Source organism: Artemia sp. Qi Xiang Cuo, chromosome 3, assembly GCF_049724085.1.
Source record: "Artemia sp. Qi Xiang Cuo chromosome 3, ASM4972408v1, whole genome shotgun sequence".
Classification (NCBI taxonomy): Eukaryota; Metazoa; Arthropoda; class Branchiopoda; order Anostraca; family Artemiidae; genus Artemia; species Artemia sp. Qi Xiang Cuo.
In genome coordinates, this window is record NC_142796.1 from 13,807,295 (window position 1) to 13,826,495 (window position 19,201).

At 33.5% G+C, this 19,201-nt stretch overlaps 1 protein-coding gene across 1 annotated transcript in view; it reads left to right on the forward strand.

The window, feature by feature from the left end:
* Positions 1 to 19,201, forward strand: part of LOC148953789 (glycine receptor subunit alpha-2-like) — a 222,983-nt gene that overhangs the window by 44,903 nt on the left and 158,879 nt on the right. Inside the window, exon 4 of the mRNA XM_089085900.1 lies at positions 3,333 to 3,476. Within this exon, the coding sequence (XP_088942026.1) occupies positions 3,333 to 3,476 (144 nt within the window). The remainder of the gene's footprint in view (positions 1 to 3,332; positions 3,477 to 19,201) is intronic.

A 19,201-nucleotide genomic window follows, 5' to 3' on the forward strand; every position in this document is an offset into this window, starting at 1 on the left:
AAAAGCAAGACCATAAAATTTAAAACTGACGAATTTTACCCTAATAACAGGGGGTGAGTGGGTACCAACGTATCCAGTCCCCATCATTATTCGAAAAAGTAGTTGTTGCTTTGCTGAAAACGTATTATAATGCATAATACATTGTTTGTCCACAATTGGAAATAATTGTTTCTGCCTCGAAACGATTTTAGCATAAAAAACACCCGCAAATCTGATAGACTTTTTCAGCCAGATCTTGTTCCTGGCTTAATCTTTGTATTTTGGTGGAGATTTTACTGCTAAAATTGAACTTCTGGAATTAAATAACGTAATTATATTAACTCACCTTTCTTATTTATGTATGAAAAAGGTAATAAGAACTTGCTAGAGCTCTACAATTTTTCTTTACTATAAAAACTTTATTTCGACTGTTTAAAAGAAAAGTGTTGCTAAATAGTTAGCAAGAATTTCTTATACCCACAAGTTTCTTTATGATTCTATTACTGTATCTTTCTTAGACAATCCTGAGTTTTCCTAAGTGTTTATAGTTTTAAAGAATTATTTGACTTTAACCGCCCTATAATCATTCAGATTCCACTAACAAATAATTTTGAAAAAATTTTAAAAATCAAAATTATGTTAACAACAAAAACATCCACTTGGTTTGCATCAGATTCAACTTACAAATGTTGGCATAGTATAGACTATAGAGAATAGTGTCTCCCATTTATTAGATTTACTCATATATTTTTTTTTTCATACGCTTAGTCGGAACGGTTGGACGTGAAAATAGGAAGTGATTAATCAAAGTATTTGGAAGATCAAATGAGAACACCTCCTGCATTTTATAATAGCAAAGTTACGTTTTGTTAAGCTATAGGCTCTATGCACACAATAAATATATTAACATTAGCGAAAAGCCCTATACTCTCCATTAAAGACTTTTGGTACTAGATCTCTCTTCAGGACTCCACCTTCCCGCACGCGCAATGACAAATTATTAGTGACTAAATGCAAGTAGCAACTCAACCTATCGCTGTGACGCAGACGGATCTTTCGTTTCCTAGTGCTTTGATCTGTACCATTTCTGAAGAAACTTTTCGCTACTGTTATATATCCGTGCTGTCGCTCTAGTGCATAAGGCGAGCGTGTTTGGACTTGGCTAGGACCTCATAAAAGCGGTCTCTTGAAAAATTGTGATGCGAGAAATCTGAGATTTAATTTTTTTTTTCTCTGGTTTGCAACTTACAAGGCATGCACGAATGTACAAAGGGACCTCAATAAATGCAAACAAAATTTTGGAAAAATCCATATGTATTGACTTCTTACGTCCAGATTCATTACTAGGACACCAAAAAGCAACTTTTTTAAGCTAATTAATTTAAAATACTTTTTCTACGAAAACGAATTTTCAAAGAAAAGTAAAGAATTCCATTAAACCAAAAATGAGCAGGAATAAAGTCAAATAATTTTCCAAGCATAAAACTATCACAAATCACCATTAATAAATAAATGAAACACAAAACAAACAGAAATTGCAATAGCCTAAATAACAGAGTCAAACTCAAAACGAACAAAAATAAACATGAGTAGGGCTGACAACCGCTGTGCCTTCTCAAGATCAGAGCATGATTTGCACTTTACTTTACCTCTTTGAAAAGCTTGTTAGTGGGAATTTTTTTTAAAATCAATTTCTGTTCATTTTTATTGAAATAGTGTTTTTCATGGAGAAAAAAAAATTATATCATTTCGGTTTTTTCTATAAAAATCCGTAGTTTGGCTTGCATATTGTATGTTGGAGAAGTTTTTTCAACAATTTTCTATCCTAACACAAATAGTATTGTTTAAGTTAATTTTACATCTCCTCAAGTTAACATGAAAACAAGTTAACATTTAATATAATTCCCGAAAATTCCATCTATGCTCTTTGACAACCTATATACACTTGTACTCTCTTGATTTATTTAAATTGTAAGAGCAGAAGTAGTAATAGTAGTACTCCCAAAAGTTTTAACTTAATACTCCCAGTCTTCCTCGATATGCTTCATACATATTGCTCCAAGCAATATATATCCTTTAAGGCTTACTCCAAGTGCTTTTGGTGTTCACTTAAGTGACTGTCTCAGAAGCACTGAAATATCAAGTGAAAAGCAAATTGCATCAGGCTCAATTTGAATCCTACTCTTAGTCACTGCATAGACAGGGTTTTGGACTACGTCCTGGTCCACGGTTAAAGTGTTTTGCAGTTTCTATTGAGAAACGCAACCAGTGTTTCCATACATTGATTATTCGGGATATTTCATGATTTCCGAGAAAATCTAACAAGTGGAAGTTGCATCTTATGATAAACCAGTAAATATCGATATATCAATTTCTGCCGATTCCAAGAAAATTTTGACAGAGGAAATCGAGGAAATTTCGCTCCAATTTATTTTGATCTTGGAGAAATAGTTCAAGCTCGTATAGCTTAATTTGCATAGTAAAATTACCGTAAAATCACGGCATTATCATAATTTTATGATATAGATTTCAATAATTATCTTTACGCTCTGAGCATTTTTTTGTTAGTTGATCTTTTTTTCCCGTTTGTAATGTCGGAGGACCAATTGCTACACATACAAATTTATTATAATACTTCTGTTGCCAAAGAATTAGCAAATGCTCCCATTTAAATCCAGCCCATGAAAGGCTTTCTACCCACCAGCCCATTTCATTCTGGAATGGCTTAATAGACAGAATTATTTTAACATTCTTATATATTGTTTCCCTTTTATTGGATTGTCGATTACATTGTTTTAGTAACTTTATCAATTTGTGTTTCTGTCGTTTTTTCGATATTAGCTTTTGCATATCGTATCTAAATTTTTTTCGTCTTTGGCCAAGGTCGTATCCAGGGGGGGTCTAGGGGGTTTGACCCTCCCCCCCCCCAAAAAAATGTTCATCCAACCCGTAAAGACGTAACAAAAAAGAATATAAAAAACTTTTGAAGCGTTTTTTAAAGTTTTTTTGTATCTCCCCCCACCCGAAAAAAATCGTGGATACAACCCTGTCTTTGATCTTTGTTCCGTCCAATACAAATATTTTTTTTTCTTTCATGTGTAAAAGATGATATATATAGTTTATCTTTGGCTGTTGCTAATTTTACCTAAAACGGGCTGGATCGCCTAAATTAGTTTGTGCAGCCACTCAAAAAAATACACCACTAGCCTTAAATAGTCATTGGAGATGAAACAAATTACTCTTCTTCTTCGACCACATTAAGTCAGCAGTCAAGTACTACCAATTGAATTTCCTTTTCCTATACCTTTATCCTTAGAAAAAGAGCAAGCTAATTCCCCTATTTCTCCTTTTAGATTACTTGAAGTTGAGTGGCTTAAGTCAATGTGGAGACCGGATTCCTTTTTCAAGAATGCTAAGCAAGTAACATTTCAGACAATGACAATTCCAAATCACTATCTGTGGCTTTATAAGGACAAAACAATTCTATACATGGTTAAGTAAGAATTTTTACTTTTTTTGAAAAGTTCAAAATTATCTTGTATTTCACCATTAGTGGATAATGAAAACTTTATATCTGCACTTTTTTTCTTTCTTTTTTTTGAGAGTGGAGAAAATTTTAGATAACCTTATTGAGATATTTATTATTTAAGCATTATTAAAACATTTATTTAATCCTTATTTAAACAAAACCTTGATTCACACCCGCAATTTTGAAATTTAAATGGGCATAAGAAAGAAAAATCTTTCAATTTTTAATTTCAAAGACTTAAAATAGATTCATAGCCAATTTTATACTTAACGGAACTTTTGAAGAGATAGCGATATTACGAGAAAACAAAAGTTTTTTTTAATTATTTTATGGGGAAATGGATTTTGTGGTTAAAATTACGGTCTTTTCATCAAAACACCAGCAAAAAGGAGAAACAGAAAACCCTGCTGTTGATGATTCAAGCTCCTATCTACAAAAATGAGAATTTTTTTTTGCCAGAAGAAGAAAGATCACGGATGCGTGTTTATTTGTTTGGTTTTTTTTTTGGTTTTTCCCAGGGGTGATCATATCGATCCAGTAGTCCCATAATATCATGAGTCGACTCATTTGAAGGGAAATTAAAAGTTCTAGTGCCCTTTTTAAGTAACCAAAAAAATTAGAGGGCAACTTGGCCCCATCCTACGCTAATTTTTTTCCCCAAGTCACCCAACCAAAATTTTGAGATAGCCATTTGGTTCGGCATTGTCGAAAATTTAATAAATATGTCTTTGAAGATGACTTATTCCCTCACAGTTCCCGGGGGAAGGACTGTAAGTTGGAAATTGGAGTGGCTTGTGCCCTTTTTAATAGTCGAAAGTGAATAGGAGGCAACTAACACCCCTTCCACGCCCACCATTTCTAGAAACACATCCAATCAAAATTTTGAGATGGTCATTTTGTTCAGCGTAGTTGATTTCCAGATAGAAATTATGTTTTTGAGGAGGACACTCTCCCACAGCCCTCTGGGCAAGGGTTGCAAGTTATGACCTGGGGGCATGTAAGGTTTGTATAGAAGGCGTTGTCGTAGAAACTTCATAAACGGCTCATTTGATTGGAAATTCAAAGAACTAGTGCCCTTTTTAATAGTCGAAAGGGATTGGAGGGCAACTAACCCCCCTCTCACGCCCCCCTTTCCCCCAAACACATCCAATCAACATTTTAAAATAGCCATTTTGTCCAATGTAGTTGAAAAATCTGGAAATTAGGTATTTTAAGATAACAAATCCCCCCACAGCCCTCAGGGCAAGGGTTGTAAGTTATGTTCTGGGGGCATATAAGGTGTTTATAGGAAACATTATTAGAAACTCAAAAAGGTCTCTTTCGAATGGAAATTGAAAGTGATAGTGCCCTTTTTAATAGTCGAAAGTGATTAAAAGGGTTGACATTTTATAGTAAAGATCGATGTGGGTACAATGTATTATTATTTTTATTTTTTTTAGACCAGGGCACTTCGTATCTAAGGAGTTGTCATAGGAGCTTCGAAAAGGGCTCAATCGCTTGAAAATAGAAAGGGTTATTGCCCTCTTTAATATTCTTAAGTGATTGGAGGGCAACTAGTCTTCCTCCCACACCCACCCTACCATTTGCCCCCTATGTTTAGAAACCAAATGTTGCCCTAAGATTAAATCAAAATTCACTATGTTAATGCTAATTCCCAATAAGGTATCTCAGCAGTTTCTCAGCAGTATTTAATCCTTATTTAAACAAAACCTTGATTCACACCCGCAGTTTTGAAATTTAAATGGGCATAAGAAAGAAAAATCTTTCAATTTTTAATTTCAAAGACTTAAAATAGATTCATAGCCAATTTTATACTTAACGGAACTTTTGAAGAGATAGCGATATTACGAGAAAACAAAATTTTTTTAATTATTTTATGGGGAAATGGATTTTGTGGTTAAAATTACGGTCTTTTCATCAAAACACCAGCAAAAAGGAGAAACAGAAAACCCTGCTGTTGATGATTCAAGCTCCTATCTACAAAAATGAGAATTTTTTTTTGCCAGAAGAAAGATCACGGATGCGTGTTTATTTGTTTGTTTTTTTTTTTGGTTTTTCCCAGGGGTGATCATATCGATCCAGTAGTCCCATAATATCATGAGAGGACTCATTTGAAGGGAAATTAAAAGTTCTAGTGCCCTTTTTAAGTAACCAAAAAAATTAGAGGGCAACTTGGCCCCCTCCTACGCTAATTTTTTTTCCCAAGTCACCCAACCAAAATTTTGAGATAGCCATTTGGTTCGGCATTGTCGAAAATTTAATAAATATGTCTTTGAAGATGACTTATTCCCTCACAGTTCCCGGGGGAAGGACTGTAAGTTATGAACTTTGCCCATTGTTTGCATATAGTATTGGTTATTGGGAAGTATACAGACGTTATCAGGAGGGATTTTTTATGGTGGTAGGGGGGGGGTCGGGTGAGGAGGGTATCTTGGGAGTACCTTTCCTTGGGGGAAGGGACATTTCTATGAAGGGGGCGCCGGATTTCCCAGCATTATTTAAAAAACAATCAGAAATTAAATAAAAAAACAAGTTTTTTCAACTGAAAGTAAGGAGTAACATTCAAACTTAAAACGAACAAAAACTATTACGTATATGAGAGGGTTGACCCTCTAGTCAATACCTCGCTCTTTACGCTAAAGCTTTTCTTTTAGTACTTTCAAAAGAGCTTTCTATTCTAATTAAACGGCCTTTGTAATCCAGGGATTTGTGATTCGAACAAAATTTGAACTTTAGCGTCAAGAGCGAGATATTGACTAGGGGGAGAACCCCTCATACACGGAATAAAAAGTATGTAACAAAAAACAAACGATACGTCTCAATAGTAATCGAAACTTTAAAAAAAACGGAATTTTGGTGTCAAAAAATATATCAAAAGAATGGGCTTATAATGCTGATTCTAAATATGTAAAATAAGGAACCCAAAAAATTCGGAAGGCAACTAGGCACCCTCCCTTGCCCTTTTTTCCTCAAATTTGTACGATCAAAATTTTGAGAAAGCCATTTAGCCAAAAAAAAGTAAAATTAATTAGCAACTTTCGTTTGAATTATTCATATACGTTTAGCTGATTTCAAAACCAGCATGAATTAAAAAACGCTCAGAAATTAAATAAAAAAAAACAAGTTTTTTTTTAACAGAAAATAAGGAGTGACATTAAAACTTAAAACGAACATAAATTATTCCGTATATGAAAGGGGCTGTCCCCTCCTCAATGACTCGCTCTTTACGCTAAAGTTTGACTCTGTCTCAAAACTTTATTTTTAAAACAATAAAAAACTTTAGCGCAAAGAACGAGGCGTTGATGAGGGGGCATCCCCTTTCATATACATAATAATTTCTGTTCTTTTTCAGTTTTAATGTCGCTCCTTACTTTCTGTTAAAAAAAACTTTTTTTTTATTTAATCACATATTAAGCTCCTGTGCCTATTTTCCAGCTTTGAGGTGGATATGAGAGAACCAGAAACAACTGAAGATGGTACCTTACTGTTGTTGGTTGATATGAAAAAAATAATTTGCGCACGATACAAATACTTATCTTCTTTCTAATAAATATGTTGTTTCATACTAGAATTAGGACTACGATATTCTTGATGTCTAAAATAAGAGAAATAGGTTAGTAATTTGGGACTTTCAAGGGCATTTAAAGTTCGGATAGCAGCTTTTGAATTCTGATACCCTAGAAAAAGCAATCATAGGCAGCGCAATCGCGCTGCCTAAGTAAAGAACGATGTTGGTACAATGTATTATTTTTTCCCCTTTAGATCAGGGCACTTCGTATCGAAGGAGTTGTCGTAGAAACTTCGAAAACTGCTCATTCAGTTGGAAATTGGAATGGCTTGTGCCCTTTTTAATAGTCAAAAGTTATTGGAAGGCCACTAAAACCCCTTCTACGCTCACCATTTCTCCAAACACATCCAATCAAAATTTTGGAGTAGCCATTTTGTTCAGCGTAGTTGATTTCCAGATAGAACTTATGTATTTGAGGAGGGCATATAAGGTTTTTATAGAAAGTGTTGTCGTAGAAACTTCAAAAAAGGCTCATTCAATTGGAAATTCAAAGGGCCAGTGCCTATTTAAATAGTCGAAATTGATTGGAAGGCGACTAACCCCCTTTCCACGCCCACCTTTGCCCCAGAAACATCCAATCAAAATACTTAGACAGACATATTATTAAACACAGCTGGAAGGTCTAAAAGTTATATCTTAGAGAATAAACCTTCCCCCAAATCCGACAGAGTAAAAGTTGTGATTTATCCCCTGGGGGCATATACGGTTTTTATTGAAAATCTAGCTATAGAAACTTCAAAAAGGGTTCATTCGATCGAAAATTCAAAGGGCTAGTGCCCTTTTTAATGGGCGAAAGTGATTTTTGGGCAACTAACTCATCCCTCACGCCCACCTTTTCTCCAAACACATCCAATCAAAACTTTTAGATAGCCATTGTGTTCAACGTAGTTAAAAATTTTAGAAATTAGGTCTTTGAGGATGATAATCCCCTCAGAGCCCTCGGGACCAGGGTTGTAAGTTATGCCCTATGGGAATATAACGTTTTTACAGATAGTAATGTTGTTGAAACTTCAAAAAGGGCTCATTCAATTGGAAATTAGAACGGCTTGTGCCCTTTTTAATTGTCGAGAGTGATTGGAGGATAACTAACACCTCTCTCACACCCATAATTTCCCAAAAATATCCAATGAAAGTTTTTACATAGCCATTTTGTTCGACGTAGTTAAAACATCCGGAAATTATGTTTTTGAGGGTGACACTCCCCCCAAAGGCCTCAGGGCAAGGGTTGTAAGTTATGCTCTGGAGCCATATAAGGTTTTTTTTATAGAAAGCTTTGTCGTAGAAGATTCAAAAATGAATCATTCGATTGGAAATTGAAACGGTTAGTGCCCTTTTTAATAGTCGAAGTGATTGAAGGGTAAGTAACCCCCCTTTCACGCCCACCATTTCCTCAAACACATGCAATCAAAAATTTGAAATAGCTAATTTGTTCTACGTAGTTAAAAGGTCCAGAAGTAATTTATTTGAGGATGACAAGCCCCCCCCAGCCTTCAAGTCAAGGGTTGTAACTTTTACCCTGGGGCATATGAAAGTATTATAGAAAGTATTGTCGTAGAAACTTTCGAAAGGGTTCATTTAGTAGGAAATTGAAAAGAGTTAGTCCCCTTTTTAATAGTCAGAATGGATTGGAGGGCAACTAACCCCCCTGTCAAGCCAACGATTTCCCCAAACACATCTAATCAGAAGTTTGAGATAGCAATTTTCTTCAACGTACTTGAAAGTTCTAGAAATTAGGTCTTTGACGTATGATATCCCCCCCAGCCCTAAAGGCAAGGGCTGTAAGTTATGCCCTGGGGGCATATAAGGTTTCTATTGAAATCGTTGTCGCAGAAACTTTAAATGGGCTCATTCGGTTGGAAATTGAAAGGTCTAGTGCCTTTTTTAATAGTTGAAAGTGAATGGAGAGCAACTAACCCCCCTCTCACCCACACCATTTCCCTAAGCACATCCTATCAAAATGTTTAGATAGCCGTTTTGTTCAACATAGTTGAAAGTTCTGGAAATTATGTATTTGAGGATGACAATCCCCTCACAGCCCTCAGGGCAAGGGTTGTAATTTATGCCCTGGGGGCATATAAGGTGTTTATAGGAAACGTTGTCGTAGAAACTCAAAAAGGGCTCTTTCGATTGGAAATTGAAAGGAATAGTGCCCTGTTTAGCAGTCGAAAGTGATTAGAAGGCTTGACATTTTATAGTAAAGATCGATGTGGGTACAATGTGTGGTTTGTTTTTTTAGACCAGGGCACTTCGTATCGAAGGAGTTGTCGTAGGAGCTTCGAAAAGGGCTCATTCGTTTGAAAATAGAAAGGGCAAATGTCCTTTTTAATAGTCGAAAGTGATTAGAGGGCAACTATTCTTCCTCCCACACCCACCTTCCATTTGCCCCTTATGTTTAAAAACCAAATGTTGCCTTAGGATTAAATCAAAACGCACTGTGTTAATACTTATCAAACAGTTCGTGGTAGCGAACTGTAAGTAAGGAGCGACCCGGCTCAATGGTAACCGAAACTCTAGAAAACGGTATTTTGATACAAATAGATACATCAAAAGAATCATATTTTAATGCTGATTTCAAATATATAAGTTTCATCAAGTTTAATTCTACTCATCAAAAGTTGTGAAACTGAGAAAATTTGGCTGATTTTCGAAAAAAGGAAAAAACACCCCTTAAAAGCTATAGAACCTTAATGAAAATCACACCATCATATTCCGCGTATCAGAGAACCCTACTGTAGGGGTTTCAAGCTCCCATCTACAAAAATGTGGAATTTTGCATTTTTTGCCATAAGAAAGATCACGGGTGCGTGTTTATTTGTTTGTTTTTTTTTCCCAGGGGTGATCGTATCGATCCAGTGGTCCTAGAATATCATGGGAGGACTCAATGGAATGGAAATTAATAGTTCTAGTGCCCTTTGTAAGTGACCAAAAAAATGGAAGGCAACTAGCCCCACTCCCACGCTCATTTTTTCCCAAAGTCACCTGATCAAAATTTTGAGATAGCCATTTTGTTCAACATGTTCGAAAATATTATAAGTATGCCTTTTAGGATGACTTAATCCCCCGAAGTTCCCGGGGGAGGGCTGAAAGTTATGAACTTTACCCAATGTTAACATATAGTATTTGTTATTTGGAATTATACAGACGTTTTCAGGGGAGATTTTTCTTGGTAGTGGGGGGGGGGGGGTCGGGGGGTATGTGGGAGGATCTGTCCTTGAAGGAAGTTTTCATGGGGCAAGGGACATTGCTATGAATGGGACGCCGGACTTCCCAGCATTATTTAAAAAAAGATCAGAAATTTAATATAAAAAAATAAGTATTTCAACTGCAACAGCAGCAACATCGAAACTTTAAACGAACAGAAAATATTACATATATGATTGGGTTCACCCCATAGTCAATGGCTCGCTCTTTAAGCCAAAGATTTTTTAGTACTTTCATAAGAGCTATTTATTCTAATTAACGGCCTTTGTGATTAAGCGGTCATTTTTAAGGAATTGGAACAAAATTCGAACTTTCGCTTAAAGAGCAAGGTATTGACTAGGGGGCGAACCCCATAATAAACGTATTAAAAATACATGAATATAGGAGTTCGTTACGTAAGTTAATTCGTAAGTTACGTATATTTATTACCAATAAAAACGTTCGTAAATAAAATTAAACAAGTTTCGAGAAAGCAATTTAACTAAATAAAAGTAAATTAATATGAAAATTTTGTTTTAATTATTCATGAACGGTGAGCCAAGAACAAAACCTGCATTTATTCAAAAACGTTCAAAAATTAAATAAAAAAACTAGTTTTTTAAACTGAAAGTAAGGAGCGACATTAAAACTTAAAACGAACAGAAATTATTCCGTATATGAAAGGGGCTGTCCCCTCCTCAACGCCTCGCGCGTTACGCTAAATTTTTAATCTTTATAAAAAAATTAATTTTTTAAACAATAAAAAACATTATCTTAAAGAGCGATTCGTTGAGGCTGGGAACACCCCTATAGAATAAGGACAAATCTCTTGTAGTTTTAATTTTTAATGTCGCTCCTTACTTTCAGTTTAAAAAACTTGTTTTTTAAACAAACCGACGTTGTAACGAACCGACGACAACAAAAATAAAGTCTGATTGTTTAAACTGGATAAATAGAACCTTATAAAACCATATACATCTTTAAAAATTAGGAAGAATATGCAAAAGCTGTAAACAACCGAGGACAACAAAAATAAAATCTGATTGTTTGAACTAGATAAGCAGAATCTTATAAAACCATATACATCTTTAAAAATTAGGAACAATATGAGAAAGCTGTAAAGAACCGAGGATAAAAAAAATTAAATATGATTGTTTGGACTGGATGAGTAGAATCTTATAAAACCATATAGCCTACATTTTTAAAAATTAGGAAGAATATGAAAAAAGCTGTAAAGAACCGAGGACAACAAAAATAAAATCTGATTGTTTGAAATGGATAAGTAGAATCTTATAAAACCATATACATCTTTAACAATTAGGAATAATATGAGAAAGCTGTAAAGAACCGACGATAAAAAAAATTAAATATGATTGTTTGAACTGGATGAGTAGAATTTTATAAAACCATATAGCCTACATTTTTAAAAATTAGGAAGAATATGAAAAAGCTGTAAAGAACCGAGGACAAAACAAAATCTGATCGTTTGAACTGGATAAGTAGAATCTTATAAAACCATATACATCTTTAAAAATTAGGAAGAATCTGGAAAAGCTGTAAAGAACCAAGGACAACAAAAATCAAATCTGACTGTTTGAACTAGATAAGTAGAGTCTTATAAAACCATATACATCTTTAAAAATTAGGAAGAATCTGGAAAAGCTGTAAAAAACCGAGAAAAGAAAAAATAAAATCTAATTGTTAGAACTGGATAAGTATAGTCTTATAAAACCATACACATCATTAGGAAGAATATGAAAAATCTGTAAAGAACCGAAGACAACGAAAATAAAATCTGATTGTTTGAACTGGGTAAGTAGAATATTTTAAAACCATATACATCTTTAAAATTAGGAAGAATCTAAAAAAGCTGTAAAAAAGCTGTAGACCAGGGCAGTTCGTATCGAAGAAGTTGTCATAGAAACTTCGAAAAGGGCTCATTCAATTGGAAATTGGAGTGGCTTGTGTCCTTTTTAATAGTCGAAAGTGAATAGGAGGCAACTAACACCCCTTCCACGCCAACCATTTCTAGAAACACATCCAATCAAAATTTTGAGATGGTCATTTTGTTCAGCGTAGTTGATTTCCAGATAGAAATTATGTTTTTGAGGAGGACACTCTCCCACAGCCCTCTGGGCAAGGGTTGCAAGTTATGACCTGGGGGCATGTAAGGTTTGTATAGAAGGCGTTGTCGTAGAAACTTCATAAACTGCTCATTTGATTGGAAATTCAAAGAACTAGTGCCCTTTTTAATAGTCGAATGGGATTGGAGGGCAACTAACCCCCCTCTCACGCCCACCTTTCCCCCAAACACATCCAATCAACATTTTAAAATAGCCATTTTGTCCAATGTAGTTGAAAAATCTGGAAATTATGTATTTTAGGATAACAAATCCCCCCACAGCCCTCAGGGCAAGGGTTGTAAGTTATGTTCTGGGGGCATATAAGGTGTTTATAGGAAACATTATTAGAAACTCAAAAAGGGTTCTTTCGAATGGAAATTGAAAGGGATAGTGCCCTTTTTAATAGTCGAAAGTGATTGGAAGGGTTGACATTTTATAGTAAAGATCGATGTGGGTACAATGTATTATTATTATTATTTTTTTTAGACCTTTTTGATTAGGGCACTTCGTATTGAAGGAGTTGTCATAGGAGCTTCGAAAAGGGCTCAATCGCTTGAACATAGAAAGGGTTATTGCCCTCTTTAATATTCTTAAGTGATTGGAGGGCAACTAGTCTTCCTCCCTCACCCACCCACCCATTTGCCCCGTATTTTTAGAAACCAAATGTTGCCATAAGATTAAATCAAAATGCACTATGTTAATGCTAATTCCCAATAAGGTATCTCAGCAGTTTCCCAAGAACGACTAAGGATGTAATATTCAAATTTTTGGGGCTACTTCTGCTCTTAAAATTTAACCAAATCAAAATAGCGTAAGTGTATCCAAGCTATCAAAGAAAGTAAACAGATTTTTTTGTGAATGGTATCAAGTTTTCTATTTCAGGTCAAATAGAGGAGGTATGAAACTAAATTAAACACTACTATTTGTGTCCAGATTTTCAGACGGGTGTATGTTGTTAAAAATTGCTGAAATTTTTCTCTTGCATACAAATAGCAGGAAAAACTATAGAGTCTTAAAAAATTGAAAAGATTTAAAGTATTATTTTCTTTTTCCCTGAAAAGACTATGTAAATACAAAACGACAAGAAATTGATTAGAAAAACTTTTTCCACAAAATAAGTTTTTCAAAGAAAAGTAAAGAACTCCATTAAACCAAAAATGAGCAAAAATAAAATGAAATAATCTACCAAGAGTGAAATTACCACAAATCAGCATCAATAAATAAATGAAACCCAAGGCGAACAGAACTTACAATAAATAACCGAGTCCAACTCAAAACGAGCAGATATTAACATGAATAAGGCTCAAAACCCCTATGCCTTCCTAAGGCCAGAACATAATTTGCACTTTACTGAAATAAATACAAATGAATGTACATTGTGAGTTTAATACAAATATACAGATATTTAGTAATCAAAATCTTAATATTAATTGATTTATTAAAGTTATAAAAGAAAAACACTTTCAATAAAGTGTATTTTTTCAATACATTTTTTCAATAAAGTGCAAATTATGTTCTGGCCTTGAGAAGGCATAGCGGTTTTGAGCCCAACTCATGTATTTTGAAATTCTGAAAAATTTATCTAAGACTTTCTTCAGTCAGAGCAAACACAGGTATTTCGTAATAGGTAAAAATGTTTCATTATTATGACTTCATCTTTTTTTTTCTCTTGAAAGGGAAAGGGCGGGAGGTATTACGTCAACAAATATTGGTTCCCTGTTTTTTTTTCTCATTTGAATTAGAAACTAATGCTTTCCAAGCAAATCTTTGCTGAGAAAAAATTACGCTTTACATTTGTTGCCCATCGTATTATGATTGTTGTTACTTATTTTTCACCCACACTCTGCAAAAGTATAAAACGTGGAGTAATACATAGAAAAATACACAAAAACACAAATAGTAAACAGAAATAGCAAACACATAGAAGAAGACAATCTAGTAACAAATAAAAAAAGGAAGCAGAAAAAAAAGAAACAAGAAAATTAACAACCGAAAGAACCGGATTAGCTGGTGATGAGGAGAAATACAACCAGCATCCCCGATGCCTTTATTTTCCTAAGATACCTTCAATGTATTTGGTATCGAAATTAGCAAGCTGCTTCTTTGATCTCAGAATCAAAGATGCCCTACCCGGGTACTGAAGCAGCGGCTTTAGTTTTACCTCAATAATCTCACCCGCGGGATCTACAAAATCTGCTGGTGACTGTTATACCGTCTAAATTATTTTATGGGTTATTCTGAGGACCAAAACTATCCATCTGGATCGCCATCTCAGGAGACCTTTATATTTCGGGGTATCGAATTTGGCTGGTTGCTGCTCGGACTTTAAATCCAAGCGACCCGTCCCGGTCACCAAAGAATTGATTTTGATACTACCAATTATTTTTATGTTGTGTTTTGTGTATTAGGACCAATTTTTAGTTATACACCAATTGATTTACTAAGATCCCCTCCCTTCCCTCGACAGCAAGGAAAATAGACTTGATTCCCATGATTGTCTCAGTTGTGTAAAAGTCGTTAAAGTGCTAAGTAGATCGGTAAAACATGTGAAGAAAGAAACAAAAACTAAAGTGATTAGAGGTTCAAAATAAAAAAAAAAATTCTGAAAAAAAAGAAGATACTCCTAACAAGTCCGAAATTTAATTCTTAGTGCCAATTTTTTTTTAATTTTTCTACTAAAAAATTGTACTTGGATGCTAAATTTCTTAAATAAGCCTCGACGCGCAAAACAATAAACCAAATCAACTAACTCAAAATACAACGGTTTAACAAACAGCTGAGCATAATATAAAGAGAACAATTTTGATTTAGCACTTAAGAATCATCATAAAATTAGTACCAAATAACAGTAATAACAATGTGACAAGTGACAATGAGACACACTACTGTATGTTCAGGAGAAGTACATTACTTCTCAAATCCTTGCTGTGGGGTTACCCCCAATCCACAAAACTAAGAAAAAACGCATATTAAAATCAGTCTCTTCTAAAAAGCAAAGGAAATCCATATTTTTGTTCGCTAAACAATTTTTTTTTCGATTTTCTTTTAAAATCATCAAGATGTTAAAACATTCACCTTTCATTTTCCAAAATAACTTCATAAAAACCGTAGCAAACCTAAAATTTTAAAAAAATCTAGCTATACATCTTTTAAAGACTATTTTCAAGAGTAATTTCTAGTCTGATGATAAAAATTTGAATAATCGCACTATCTGTATGTTCCAGACAAAAAGATGTATTTAAGCGGAGAGAAAAGAGGTCGTAAGAAAGGATAAAAAATAATGGGACAGAAAACATTCAATTCAAAAAATACCAGCATCACTAGGTACTAAAACACATTACAACTGCTTATACACAAAATTATTACCTAAAGATTAGGTAACAAAACTGATTGGGTAACATCTGAATGATCTAATCCATTCAAAACAAAGTATAGGTAAAACTTGATAATGGATGCCTGAAATTCCAGACTGAACGTAAAATGACGTAAATTTAAGAAAAAAAATACAATTTAGTATTTTTAAATATATAAAATACGTTAGCTAAATACATGGTTTTGACTTTGAAAAATAAAATTGAATTCGATCAGACATGCATTATAGTAAAGTACGCAGTGGCTGGAGCGGGAGTTCCAGGGGGGCTACCCGCTTTGATCATATTTTTCACTTTGTTTCGTCATTTTTTAATTATATTTGCAACGGAAGGGGGTTGTGTTGTAGCTACTTTACCCCAGGCATCCAGTCCTAGCAAGTTACGTTAAATCGTCAGCTGTTTCTATTTTTTTAGACTTGGAAACCCTTTCAATTTTTTTAGACTTGGAAACCCTTTCTATACTTGAGATAATATAGAGATAAAATAAAAAGATTCTTCATTTTATAATGAAGTTGTAATGATTTTATAATGAAGTTACTTTATAAAAGCTGGCTTATGGTTGAATATGGTGAGACTGTATCTTTGAAATAAGAGACTTCTAAGGGCATTTTTGTTCTTTTTCTTCACATAAATCAGTAAAGGGAAAATTGTTGGTCAGCTTGTAATATTAAAATATATCTATTATACTTGGGAAATTATTAGACAAGGTGAAATATAAAAATCTTCGTAGGTATGCAACAAAATGCAGAGTGATGTTTCATTTATAGGCAAAATAGAGTACTTGTATGATATACCCCCTACCTAATATTACCCCCTCTGACGCTCAATACTAATGAAATAGACCAAAGTAAGATAAAAATATAATACTTTAGAAACAAATTCAGGTTATATACTTGAACATTAGGGGGGGGGGAGGAATAGAGTATAGCGGGTCTGCGTGCCTAATGTGTTAGGTAAAATTATTCTGCATATTATGTGGTAAGGATTATTTTCTAACTTCACACTGTCCAAATCAAGAAACATTTAACTTAACATTTTTTATACAACTAAAGTAAAACCTGATTGTTCGAACTGGATAAGTAGAATCTTATAAAACCATGCACATCTTTGAAATTAGGAAGATTCTGAAAAAGCTGTAAAGAACCGAGGACAACAAAAATAAAATCTGATTGTTTGAACTGGCCAAGTAGAATCTTAGAAAACCACATACATCTTTTAAAATTAGTAAAAATATGAAAAAGCTGTAAAGAACTGAGGACAACAAAAATAAAATATAATCGTTTGAACTGTATAAGTAGACTCTTATAAAACTATATAATTCTTTAAAAATTAGCAAGAATCTGAAAATCTGTAAAGAACAAACGACAGCAAAAATAAAATCTGATTGTTTGAACTGGATAAGTAGAATCTTATAAAACCATATACATCTTTAAAAATTAGAAAGAATATCAAAAAGCTGTAAAGAACCGAGGATAAAGAAAATGAAATATGATTTTTTGAACTGGAAGAGTAGAATCTTACTAAACCATATAGCCTACATCTTTAAAAATTAGGAAGAATATGAAAAAGTTGTAAAGAACTGAGGACAACAAATATAAAATCTGATTGTTTGAACTGGATAAGTAAATTCTTATAAAACCATATAATTTTTTTTTTAATTTAGGAAGAATCTGGAAAAGCTGTAAAGAACCAAGGACAACAAAAATAAAATCTGATTGTTTGAGCTGGATAGGTAGAATCTTATAAAACCATATACATCTTTAAAAATTAGGAAGAATCTGAAAAAGCTTTAAAGAACCGACGACAGCAAAAATAAAATCTAATTGTTAGAACTGGATAAGTAGAATCTTATAAAACAATACACATCTTTGGAATTAGGAAGAATCTGAAAAAGATGCAAAGAACCGAGGACAACAAAAATAAAATCTGATTTTTTCAACTGGCCAAGTAGAATCTTAGAAAACCACATACATCTTTAAAAATTAGGAAAAATATGAAAAAGCTGTAAAGAACTGAGGACAACAAAAATAAAATCTAATCGTTTGAACTGTATAAGTAGACTCTTATAAAACGATATACGTCTTTAAAAATTAGAAAGAATCTGAAAAAGCTGTAAATAACCGACGACAACAAAATAAAATCTGATTGTTTGAACTGGATAAGTAAATTCTTATAAAACCATACATTTTTTTTAAATTTAGGAGGAATCTGGAAAAGCTGTAAAGAACCAAGGACAACAAGAATAAAATCTGATTGTTTGAACTGGATAGGTAGAATCTTATAAAACCATTTACATCTTTAAAAATTAGGAAGAATCTGAAAAAGCTTTAAAGAACCGAGGACAGCAAAAATAAAATCTAATTGTTAGAACTGGATAAGTAGAATCTTATAAAACCATACACATCTTTGAAATTAGGAAGTATCTGAAAAAGCTGTAAAGAACCGCGGACAACAAAAATAAAATCTGCTTGTTTGAACTGGCCAAGTAGAATCTTAGAAAACCACACACATATTTAAAAATTAGGAAAAATATGAAAAAGCTGTAAAGAACTGATGACAAAAAAAATAAAACGTAATCGTTTGAACTGTAGAAGTAGACTCTTATAAAACTATATACGTCTTTAAAAATTAGCAAGAATCTGAAAAAGCTGTAAAGAACCGACGACAGCAAGAATAAAATCTGATTGTTAGAACTGGATAAGTAGAATCTTATAAAACTATACACATATTTGAAATTAGGAAGAATCTGAAAAAGCTGTAAAGAACCGAGGACAACAAAAATATAATCTGATTGTTTGAACTGGCCAAGTAGAATCTTAGAAAACCACATACATCTTTAAAAATTAGGAAAAATATGAAAAAGATGTAAAGAACTTAGGACAACAAAAATAAAACGTAATCGTTTGAACTGTATAGGTAGACTGTTATAAAACTATATACGTCTTTAAAAATTAGCAAGAATCTGAAAAAGCTGTAAAGAACCGACGACAGCAAAAATAAAATCTGATTGTTAGAACTGGATGAGTAGAATCTTATAAAACCATACACATCTTTGAAATTAGGAAGAATCTGAAAAAGCTGTAAAGAACCGAGGACAACAAAAATAAAATCTGATTGTTTGAACTGGCCAAGTAGAATCTTAGAAAACCACATACATCTTTAAAAATTAGGAAAAATATGAAAAAGCTGTAAAGAACTGAGGACAACAAAAATAAAACGTAGTCGTTTGAACTGTATAAGTAGAATCTTATAAAACTATATACGTCATTTAAAATTAGCAAGAATCTGAAAAAGCTGTAAAGAACCGACGACAGCAAAAATAAAATCTGATTGTTAGAACTGGATAAGTAGAATCTTATAAAACCATACACATCTTTGAAATTAGGAAGAATCTGAAAAAGCTGTAAAGAACCGAGGACAACAAAAATAAAATCTTGATTGTTTGAACTGG